This window comes from Pundamilia nyererei, unplaced genomic scaffold, assembly GCF_000239375.1.
Source record: "Pundamilia nyererei isolate P.nyererei 1_Seehausen unplaced genomic scaffold, PunNye1.0 scaffold00023, whole genome shotgun sequence".
Lineage (NCBI taxonomy): Eukaryota > Metazoa > Chordata > Actinopteri > Cichliformes > Cichlidae > Pundamilia > Pundamilia nyererei.
Window position 1 is genome coordinate 160740 of NW_005187424.1, and position 11575 is coordinate 172314.

At 44.3% G+C, this 11575-nt stretch overlaps 1 protein-coding gene across 4 annotated transcripts in view; it reads right to left on the bottom strand.

The window, feature by feature from the left end:
* The window catches only part of sema6bb (sema domain, transmembrane domain (TM), and cytoplasmic domain, (semaphorin) 6Bb), a 130142-nt gene that overhangs the window by 79456 nt on the left and 39111 nt on the right, over positions 1–11575 (bottom strand). Inside the window, exon 1 of one of the 4 annotated variants that reach the window (XM_005727050.1) lies at positions 6373–6428. The exons of 2 other annotated variants lie outside the window; for them this stretch is intronic. In XM_005727050.1, the coding sequence (XP_005727107.1) occupies positions 6373–6425 (53 nt within the window). In that variant the 5' untranslated portion in view covers positions 6426–6428. Of the gene's footprint in view, positions 1–6231; positions 6250–6372; positions 6429–11575 lie in introns of those variants that run through there. One more of the 4 variants, XM_005727053.1, reaches the window with a different exon arrangement.

Genomic DNA, 11575 nt, shown 5'->3' on the forward strand with positions numbered 1-11575 from the left:
TCATTGAACCAAGCATACTACAAGTCACATATACATTTTGCCATTTGTAGGAGACACTAATCCGAAACATTCAACCCCAGGGTGCTATAGCGCTCCGTGTTTAAAATTAAAATGGCAGTAGATGTCACTGAAGTCATATTGCAGTTGGCACATCGTGTGGACTCCCTGGATTACAAAAAAAACCCAAACTACACTGTCAGTGGAAAATTGTCAGCTCTTGCACCGCGGGGGTACTGTTCCAATGTTGTGACACATAAATAAATACAGGGACTGAGCTGGATTGTGGGAACAATCCCAAAAGCCCTTCTTGGGTGCCAAGTAGTTAACACAGATAGCAAATGACAACTGTGGAGGAAAAACGCAAACATTAGCTGGTCAAGCTTACAGTAAGTCCGAGTCCTCTCAACTCAGCAGCACAGCCGAGTTCCCACAGAGTCGTTGGTCTGTGCAACTCAGACGCCGTCTCAGACCGATTCGATTGGGTTTTTAGGCAGGTCATTTTCAAGCTGTCAAAAAGGTGGGGACGGGGTGGTGGGTGTAGTGTTTAGGTATCTCCCCGGAGCTCATCAACGCCGACCCAGAATGATTTCCTCTGTGGCCGACTTATATAACAAATCACCAGCCAATCAATGATATCTACAGTCTTAAGCAAAGCCCTAATGAAGACTAATGCCGATCTGATAAGGACTCAAGAACACAGACTTGAAAGAGAAGAGGAAACACTCAGACGGGGAGTGTCGAGTTGGATGCTGGTTATAGATAGATACTGACCCTCTGCTGCAGGGGTCTGGGTACTTTGCATGCAAATAGAACACCTCCTCATCAAATGAAGACGCTAATATGCTCTGAAATGCTTTTGTCACTTATTACCGTTGCCATGGCTCTCGCTTCCTCCTCTCCTCGGTCCAACTTTTCTTCTTCCCTTTACCATCTCGTTATGCTCTCGCTTCTCTCCCGCGCTGCCTTAACCCCAGTCTTGATGATGTGCATGTTCTCATTGTGCTTCTATCGCACAGCTCGCGCTAAAAATTTGGATGAAGAGTTGAAAGAAACCCGAGATTATGCGTGTCCTAGATATAGCGAAAATGGTAATGAAATGGAGCGGTATTAATGGGAACACAGCGGTGGTGGTTTGGGTATTTATGATTGAAATATTTAACAGGGAGGGTTTTGAGTATTATGCAGGGGTATCAAACAGTACTCAAGCAGTAGTCTGTAATATAATCCTTTTTCACACTGGTCGCATTGAAAAGCCTGCAGAGGAAGAAGGAACACAAATGCATCTATTTCGACTCAAATCCTATTATTACCATTTTATGAGGCAAATTTTTCTTTTTGACAAAAATGTGGTGTTTGCAGGTAATGTATGTATTTTTCCTGTAATAGCAATAGCTCATGTGATTACTTTGACATGTGATGCACAGCAAACGCTCAGTAACTGACCCACAAAGTATAACCTAGCTGCGCGCTTGTATGGTATTTCAGTTTCATTGCTTCCATCAACAAACTGGAGACTTTATACACTCGCCGCTTAGCACCAAATACCAGCAGGCAGCTGAAAAGCCAGATTTTTACTTACTGTAAGGAGTTAGTGGAGAACAAAAGCAAGGGGTGAATAGTGGATGTACTTGAAGGTGGACAGGAACACTACTCCATATAAACGCTCACTTTCTTCTGCTCTGCTTGTGAAGAACTTTTTCTATTTGCAAGCTGCTGCCCTCGTGTTAGCGCTAAAGCTAACACTAGCGCTACCAGTGCCAGAAGCTTGTTTTCATTGTGAATAAAGGTCTGCAGATGTAACTCAGTGGAGACAACAAAAACCTGAAGGCTTTAACAGTGAAGTAACTTGTGTTAGAGGAGACACACACATGGAAAGAGACTTTGAAAGAGGGATTAATGTTCCAAGAAGTACTCCTTCGCCTCAGGCCGAGCTACACCAGGTTGACCTTCAGAGTTTTGTACATGAGGCTGCTGCTACATGGAAAGGGATATAAAGCATGCAGCAGAGGATTTTGTGAATGTTCTACTTAAATATATCTCATAGATTTCCCAGGGGCCAGCCTAATTGTCATATTAGTGAAAGAGGAGAGGCTGCTTTATGGAGTGTGCACAATCAATGACAGGTGATAGCCCGATGCTGCTTGGATCTCCTTCAGTCAGGATTCAATAAGCAGCGGGGTTGTGTGGAAGTAAGGGAATGAAAAATAAGACGTGAGAACGGAGGCTCAGGAGGGAGGGTTTAAGGCAAAGATGGAAACGAACTGCAATGAAACAAAATGAGGCTGGAGAACAGAGAGGACAAGGCAGGACAAAGAAGAAGACAAAAATAAGGCACCGCAGGGAGCGATGAAGGGAACCAGAGGTGAAAGAGAAACAAGCGAGGCATTCAAACGGAGACGAGGAGTCACACCGGAAATACAGACGGCGAAGCCAAAGAATGTGCGGAATGAGAGAGACAAAGAGAGGATGAGCGTCGCCAGATTTATCTTCACCCTGAGCCAAAAGCAGACTAGTGGGAAGAACTTATGGCTCTGCACTTTTCTGGTTTTCAACTCATCTCAAGCGATGACATCTTTCTTTATCTCTTAACGTGCACATCTAAGTAACATACTGGAAAAACATGTGCTAACGTACCATAAACATGCTAATGGATTATCAGACTGTTATATTAATCTGTGTACCCCTGAGACCCCGACCTTTTAAAGTCAGTGATTCAGTGTATTGAAGACATAATTAACTAGACGAACAACTTCCTGCAAATCAAAGACAAAACGCTTGTTATTAGGGCCAAGCTTAAAACGTGACAGGAAACTTCTCTAGAAACACACAAAGGTCATAAATCTGAGCGGTATTGTTGATTGCAACCTTATGTTTTATGGCAAAGCCTCAAAATGTTGGCTTTTGTGGCCATGTTTTTCTTCCTGTTGCAGGGTTTTGTAAGACCCAGCCCCCCGTGTTTCTTACTCATTACATTTCCCAAATGTGATTATGACTCTTTGTCTCTTTATTCGCTTGCTTGTTCCTCTTTTATGGTTACTTCCTGTTCACTTTCTTGTGTTTCGTCTTATTCCTGCCTTTGTGTCTGGCCTCTTTGATTAATTTCACCTGCATGTTGTTCCCTAATAAGTTTCCTGTGTATTTTAATTCCAGCCCTTCCTTTATTTAAATGTCAGTCCTTCTGCTTTCTTATCTGCTCACGTAGCCTGTTATTATGGTTTTTGGTTTTCATTTTCTTCCTCTGCACTTTTCTGCCAGGACTCTGCAGTGCCTTCACTTCTTCTTCTCTGTTTCATTTAAGTGTATGCATTTATCTGTTGTGTTTGATAGATGTGGGCTTACCTGATTAATGCTAAAGGAAAGATCGTGAAAAAACTTTTTAAGGGTAGTACAGCTAAGGTCAGATAACTAAAACAGCATGAAATCAAAGAGTGGACGTCAGAATTATCCTTTAAGCACCAAATGTTTAAGGATGGTGGGATGATGAACTCCTGCTCTATTATGGCTGCAAAATTCCTGCAGCGGCTGATTCCTGATAAGAAAACAGAAACGTAAAAGCATCACACCTGCTCCCGGAGCTCTTATTTCCCTCATTGGGCTTCTGATTAATTACAGACATGATTAATATTGGACTTTTTCAACACAGTAGCATTCGGCCAATCGGGTGCAAGCTCATTTTTACAAGACTTAAATCAAAAGCAGTTGTGTTTCGATCTGTTTTTTTAATTTTATTTTACTGAATATTCAACGGGCTCCAACATCAACAGTGTAAATAACAGATTGGAAACATTTGTTTTCCCCGTGGTTGTTTTTCTCTTAAACTGTGTTGTGTTTAAACCGCGTCTGGTTGTTCTCCGAGTCTCTGCCGGAATAAAACCTCGTACATTATGTTCTTGCGCTTTTGGGAAATGCACCTTAAATCTGCTGTGCTCGCTCAAGACAGCGATTCCCTCTCTACCATGCTGACATACAGCACGTACGCCGTACACTTTAGATGACATTCACACAACAAAACACACCTCCTTTGGGCATTGTGCCTCCTCCGAGCCCGGCCACTGTCTTGCCTCCTCTCTCTCTTCCAGGGCTAATATAAACATTATGTCGGAGTTCCCTCCTCTGCAGTGAAACACACACAACTTCTTCTTGGGACTTGAGTGACCCGCGGTCTGTTTACTAGAAATTTGCATCAGCATGAAATCCCAGAGCCGTAAGAAAGACAAAAATCACACACTTTTAAAGGAAGAGAGGAAGAGAGTCAAAGTGGTTAAAGAAGAGAGAAAGGGGGGGGGCGGTGTACAGAGTCAATGAAAAATGAAGAGTGACCTTTTTCCACAGAACACTGATTTTCCCATGTGCTGACAAAACGGCAAAGATTTATGTGGTGAGAAATATGTGCAGCATGAGCAGAAGGACAAAACGTTTCTTTAACACTCCTCTTTTATCAGACTCGAATCATGAGAATGTCTCCTCTGTCTCTGCTACCTGACTACTCCCGTGGTTAGTACAGTATCTCCTTTGTGTGTCTAATAGATGTATAATTTCAAAGGATTTAAAGGTTGGAGCTGGAATAAGATAATCTTTGACTCTTTCCTCTTACGCGTGGATGTGCTCCTATTAACGGGTGAGAAGGAGCTCGATGAAAGACCGCATGACGGCGCACAAATGTAATACTTGTAATAGCTTATTGTTGGTGAATGGATATCTTTGAGTTTTTCTGAGCTCTCCCCAGAGTTGTGTCGCTGTCATTAACCTTCACAGTCCTCAAAATTACAGCTGTGAAGACATCAGGAGACAGTCACAATCTAGAAGGAGCAGAACAAAGAATTTGCAGCGCTGGCTGGCTGCCGACGTCTGCGGGTTAATTATAGGTTTGCGTTTCAGGAGGACTCTCCAACGAAATCCGCAGAGATAACGCTTTTATTCTTCTATTTTCCATCCAGCGTGTTACCTCTCCGTGCTCAGCACACCTTTTTGCGTCTGAGCACCTCTCGCCATGGTGGACATCGAAACAGCGACGCATAAAACACGGAGAAACGTGGTGTCACATCACAACAGCAGGGATAGCCCTGACCTTTTGGCTTCCCACCAGTTTACAGCCATCATTAGCAGGGCAGAGATCAGGGGCCAAGGCCATAAATCAAACTCAAACATCCATGTAGGAGAAACCCAGCTATACTGCAGTAAAAATGAAAAGAAAACACACTCTCAGACCGGTGGGAGTCTAAAAGTAACTGCATCCATCAGGACTCGTGGCTCCATAAAGTCAGTAAAGAAAAAACATAAGTGGCGATAATCTCCAACACGGTTAGAACAAAATACAGAAACCTCGCTAATGGCAATAAGAGGTTCTGCAGCATGACAGGACCCGGCTTGATGTGATTATTCTGGAAAAAACCCACAAAGGACATGTATTATCCTACACAAACACACAGAAGTAACTCGACGGGGCAGCATGCTCCCATCTGGAGACTGCTCGGCCTTTCTGCTTTTGAATCAGGAGAGCTGGATTTATCGTAATGGCAACAAGCGACTGTCAGGGGGCGAGTAGGGTCACACGGCAGGAACAAAGCAGGACACTTTAAATGGAGGACAATCCTCACTTTTTTGCACAGTAACACTTATTTGAAAGCGTGCTTTTCATAAACGATGCTGCTGCAAGCGGTGAATTCCTGAAGTCACAGAAACAACAAACGCTGAAAGTGGTGTCTTACAGATACACGAGGACAGACATCTCGAGCTCTGAGAGAAAAAGATCCCCCGTAACTTTAAACTCTGGTTTGCACAGTCGTACAGAGTAACACGACAACTAATCACACGCATTGGATGACAAACCGTGTGAGAAAGGACAAAGACGAGAAACACGGTGGTCTCTGAAGAAAGACAAATCGCAAGAATCTTAGACCTCTCTAGCATACGTCCTTGCCCTGTGCAGGAAGCCTGCACTGTTTGCCTTCAAGGATGAATGCTAGAGTTAATGATGAAATAATTCAGCGAGCAGAGCAGCTATACAGGCCACACGCTATAACATCCAAGAATAATGTTCCCTCAACTGTGTCCAGATTTTTTTTTTCTTTTGCAAATGTTGCAGGAAATCATCTCGTCAAAGGCGCCGCTGTGAACGCCCCCATCATAAACAGCTTCTAAGAGACAGGGGCGCACTGCAGAGTATCTTCTCTCAGCAGACGGCTGACAGATCAGGCCTGGCACCAGTAAAGATATAAAAAAGAAGTGTACCTGCAAGTCCTCAGCTTTTGATTTCACATTGACACTCGCACACACGCATGTCCCTGTGCGCAAAATCAGCATACACTCGTTCTCCAGGATTGGACTCACACACGCATCTCCTTCCTCCTCCTTCTGACCACCTCTCCTCACCTCCTTTGTCCTCTCCCTCCACCGATCAGCCAGAAATTCCAGTGTGAGTTCATGCACTACAGTAACTCTGGGTTCCACTTTCTGCTCTGGCCTTCCCTGTTGCTTTGAATGTCACACCTCACACACACACACACTGATGTCAATCAACAGTCGTCTCCAGCTGACGACTGTGCACACAAGGCAGCTGTGAACAAAGACACACTGCTCTGTGTGTGTCGAGGAGCAGCTCCAAACTCAAAACAAACAAACAGAAATAAACACACGCGCACACACACATGCATTTTCATTGCATTGCAGGCATAACTCCAAGGCCTGGCTTTGTGCAAGTTTGATCCCCCTCACCATGTCTGAGGAGCATGTTAATCGGCGGAGGAGGCTGCCAGCTCAGCCGTATACGTCTATCTCTCTTGTTCTTACTCCCCGTGTTTCCGTCTCCGCCTCTATCTGCATCTATTCTCTCCAATCTGTCTTTGCTCGAATCAAACCTGCACCTCATTGTATTTATCTCGCATTCCTCTACTTCTCCTCCTGTTCTCGCTCGAGCTCTCGTCCCATCACAACAAATCATGTCTGTCTTTTCGCTCCTACATTTTAATGCACCCTCCCACCCCACGGGGTTAGACTGATGGGATTTAAAATACTAAAGAATGGATGGCTTATTTAGAAGAGGCCGGGTGAAGATAGCTCACTTTTACCCACCCGCCTGACATCTTATTGCCCTCTTCTTTTTCCCTCCCTCCCTCGTCAACCTCAGGTCTCTGCCACCTCCGTGCTCTGATGGTTTGGCGTGTGTTTGTGCTGAAGTAGATTTGGTTCCGGTGACTGGATGCGGGTGAGTAGCTGTGGGATGCTGGATGAGTTTCACAGGACGGGTTTTTATAGAATGAGCTTTGAAAGCTGAAGGGCAGAAAGAAAGAGGAAGGGAAGATGGCAAGAGCAGAGGGTTGTGTGGAGAGGCATACAGCAGCTTTGTGTGTGCAGAGACACTTCTCAACTTAAAGTCACGAGGCAGGGGAGTGAAAGGAGGTGGTCAGCTCATGAGTGCAGACACTGATAACAATGGTGAGACAGATGACAAGGGATTGGAGCAAAGTGGGGGCAGAAGAGAGGAAATTAGAAGAGAAGAAGAGCGCTAAGTGCGGTCAATTTAGCGACCAGATCATTCAACAGTGTCACATGTGAAAAGCGGATGCACAAAAGAGGGCCTTTAGCCTTATTAAACAATAGCGCAGAGACACAAATTAAAGAGCTGTAGTTCGCTCGACCTGAATCACCCGGGCAGGCGGTCAAAGATGATGTCTTCTGGCTGACGGCCTCATTTCTTTATGTTACCCCACAAGGCTCACGGGCTTGGCCTCCATTCTTAAAAGTAAATGCATTCACATGACACACTTCACAGATAACATCCCAGCGAGGCTTTTCTCTGCTCACTCACCCAGCAACATCCACTCATATTTGCATAAAACGGGCTCAATCGCCTCCTCGCTGGTGTACGTGTTTGGCGATGTTTCATTTGCAATCTGCCACCTTCCACGGCAAATACGAGCGATGAAAGCCGTTTCCTTTGGAAGTAAAAGCCACCCCGCCTCGCACATCAACTTAATTCAGTAAAAACATGTGCAGGGAAATACAGGGGTGAGCTCGCACCTTACAGCTCAGGTGAGCTCTGCAGGACATTCACGGCACTGACTGTGCAGTGCAGGCTGGAGTACAGAACATTCTCAAGGATACGTGAGCTGGAAGGCTGTACGGGGAAGCGATTGTCTCTGTGTTACCTGTCATGAAGTCAGTGGAGAGGAATGAGGCAGCTCATCTGGGCTTTTAAAAAGCCACATAACAAAAACAAGAATCTAACACACGGCTCCATCAGCCCTCGCGCTCCTCGCCCCATTAAAGCCCTGGACTTTGTGCTCCTTCCATTCCAGCAGAATACTAGCATTACTTTGTTCTCTGAATACCACAGTAAGTGGTTCATTCATTGATTGGTGTTTCTGGGGGCTTTCGGGCACCAGGGTATAGGAGACAGGAGACGAGCCCCCTGCTGCAGCTGTTGACAGTGGCTGCCATTTGAAAACAACTGAGGAGAGGACAAACAGCGAGGTGCTGAAGTAATTCGCCCGGACTGGATTCGGGAGAATTTGTATTCTGCTGAGTGACAGACTGCACTGAGTTTGGAAAAAGCGTTCAGATTTGCAGCTCCTTCGCCTGGAATCAGCTGCAGGATCAACGAACACTAAAGAGCCGCTTCACCTGCACGCCATCAGCTTTTACTAATTCTTTATGCACAGTGAAGTTTGCACATTTTGGTTGTTTCTGTATGAAGAGAAATTTGCCTCAAAAATGTTACAAATGTGTATGATATGATCCACATCTTTAATGAGTTTCTATCCTGGTTAAATGAAATAAAAAAACAAATTCTAACAATCTGTACGAACAAAAAGATCATTCGCGTGGTTCACATATAAAGCACCTGCATGAGCCACATCTCTTTAAGACCCGCTTATTCTACTTCTGCTAAAGTTTACAGCACTGTTGAGAGCGGCTCTGAACAGCCGTGAGAAAATGTAAATGTGACGGGTGTAGGTGGATCTACTTAAAGCTGCAAACGCCTCTAAAACAGAGCACGGCCTCGGGCCGCTCTGCTCTCTGGACTGTCACAGATATCGTCAGCGTTGGTCTGCACGTAGGCTCGACTGGTAAAGGATCTAAACTCCTTACTGTGTGCTTCTCAATGACACAAATGCAGTAAGAGGTATTCTTGTCAGTTTATTACTGGGGAAAGAGCACCCAGTCCATTTAAGCAGCTTCCACTCCCACTCAGACAGCATCTCACACTGGGCAAAAACAAACCTCCCTGTGGGAAGTGAGTCACGTGATGCAGCGAGGCGCATGATGTTGAAACGCCTGATGTAAAAAGCTCTATATGAACTGTAAATCATGCAAAATTGAATAATGTATGGGTTCGTTTTCAGCTAATCAATTAACAGCAGGTGGCGGCGGTTGATTTTTTAAGCGTGCTGCTGCACGTCTCTTGATGTTTCGCCATCTCTCTTTATGCGGCCAGCCGTGCGTACCGAAATAAAAGCAAAACGCAGCTCGACTCGACTCGAATTTTTTAAATTAAACCTAACAAAAAAAGTGACAGCAAAACTGTAAAGCAGTCAGACCACGGTCTAGAAAACACTGAGAAGCACCACGAAGACTTTGGCACACATGAAAGTAAAGAGCATGTGCTGTGTTGTCAGTGCACATGGCAATTAGAAGTGAAGCAATGCTCGGGGCCTGGATTGATCCAACAACAACAGCCAACAACAACCTGCCTGTTATTGACAGATCTCTGGGGTTTCGTTGCTGCATAGAAGCCCAGAGGCCACTTTGCTGGGCACCAGCTTTCTCTCTGTCTCTCCCTCGCTCACTGTTCTTTGTGTGAAAAACAGCACTGTTCGATATCGCCTCATGAAAGTCAGGCTTGGCTTTCCCATCAACAAAGAAATACAGCCTCAGAGAAGGAGGCTGTTATTATTTAATGCTAACACTGGCATTGCAGTTTGATAAAGACCTTCCTCGCCTTTGGAGCTATGGCTTAGACTCTGCACGCTGGATATAAATTCAGTTTCTTTCCTATTAATAACGTGCAGATGATATTTCTGACTCAGAGCACTATTCGAAATATTTGCTCATCTTGGATCAAAGTTTTGCAAAACAAACGTTGCCACATTTACAGTCAGTGCCAACCCTGTTAAATATGGCCACAGTTTCACACAATGAGGTCGGCACATATATGAGGAATCACCGTGAACCAGAAACTCAGTGCCAAAGAGAATGCTCCAGACACTTAATCTACAACACTTTTTACTACTATGACTTTATGTGAGGTGCATTTTTATACAATGACATACATTTTATACATCATATAACAGTGTCATACCATGATATCAGTGGCACAACACTGAAATAAGCACAGGCACTCTGCCAAGTTAGAGCAACATCTCAGCCTTTGATGGAAATTAGCTAAAAAAAAAAACCAACCAGTCACAGCTGGTTCTGCTGGAGCTTTCTTCCTGTTGCAATGGAGTTTTTCCTTCCCACTGTTACCAAGTGCTTGCTGATAGGGGGTCGCCTGCTTCTCTGTATGTTTGTAGAGGCTTTACATTACAATATAAACCACATTGAGGTGACTTGTTGCGATTTGATGCCCTCTGAATAATTAACAAATTGAATGGAATTTTTTTTATTTAGTATTTAAGAACTGATAGGATTTTTTTGTATATTATCAGAAATATTCCTTCCTAATTTCCTTGAAATATCAATATATTGTCCATCCCTAGTGTGTTGGTATTTCAAAGTCCCAACCATGGATGGATGGATGAATGGGGAGGCCTGAAGCGTGGGTCATGTGCTGTGTGAATATTCGATAAAAAGCACTTAGGAATGAAAAAAAAACTGCAGTACGAATGGGTGAATGAGACTCGTAGTAGAAAGCACTAAGCGCTTTATGAGTGCCAGTCCATTTAACTATTCAAACATACTATTGGCTGCTGTACGGGAAGCATTTTTGGTGTCTGAAGGAAAAAGAAAGACAGCTGCAGTACACCCTTAAAATCCACCACAAACGACACAAACGATTACAAGTAATGGCGTTATTAACAGCGTTACTTTTATCAGTAACAAGTAATCTAACTAATTACTATTTCTATTGTTACAACTCCGTTACTGTTACTAACAAGAAAATGCGGTGCGGTTGCGGTTGCAGCTGTGTTCAGCTTACCGCATCTTATATCAGTTGAACGGAATTAGCTGTCTACGTGAGTAATCTGGACGCTACAGCTTTAAGCAGCTGCGCGCTCACGCGGACGGTAATCACTGTCTGCCCGACGTTCACTTTTTGGCACAACACCTGGAGCTAAGGGGCAAAACAATCGCATGAGTGCTGTTGTTTGGCTGAGGAAGAATAAAGTAGTCGTGGTAAGCCAATCACACGACTACTACTAGACTACAAGATGACAAAGCAACAAGGTGATAACCAGAGTCATGATAAACAATATATATACGCGGCGTTTTTTCCTCAATAGTTTCGCCACGTTTAACTTCTAAAGATAAGGCTTGCATGCAGTCTGTGCTTATGGCGGCATCTTATTGAATCCAGAACACCCGATTGTTCTGTAAATAGTTTGAAATGGTTATAAAAAAAGGGGGGGGGGGG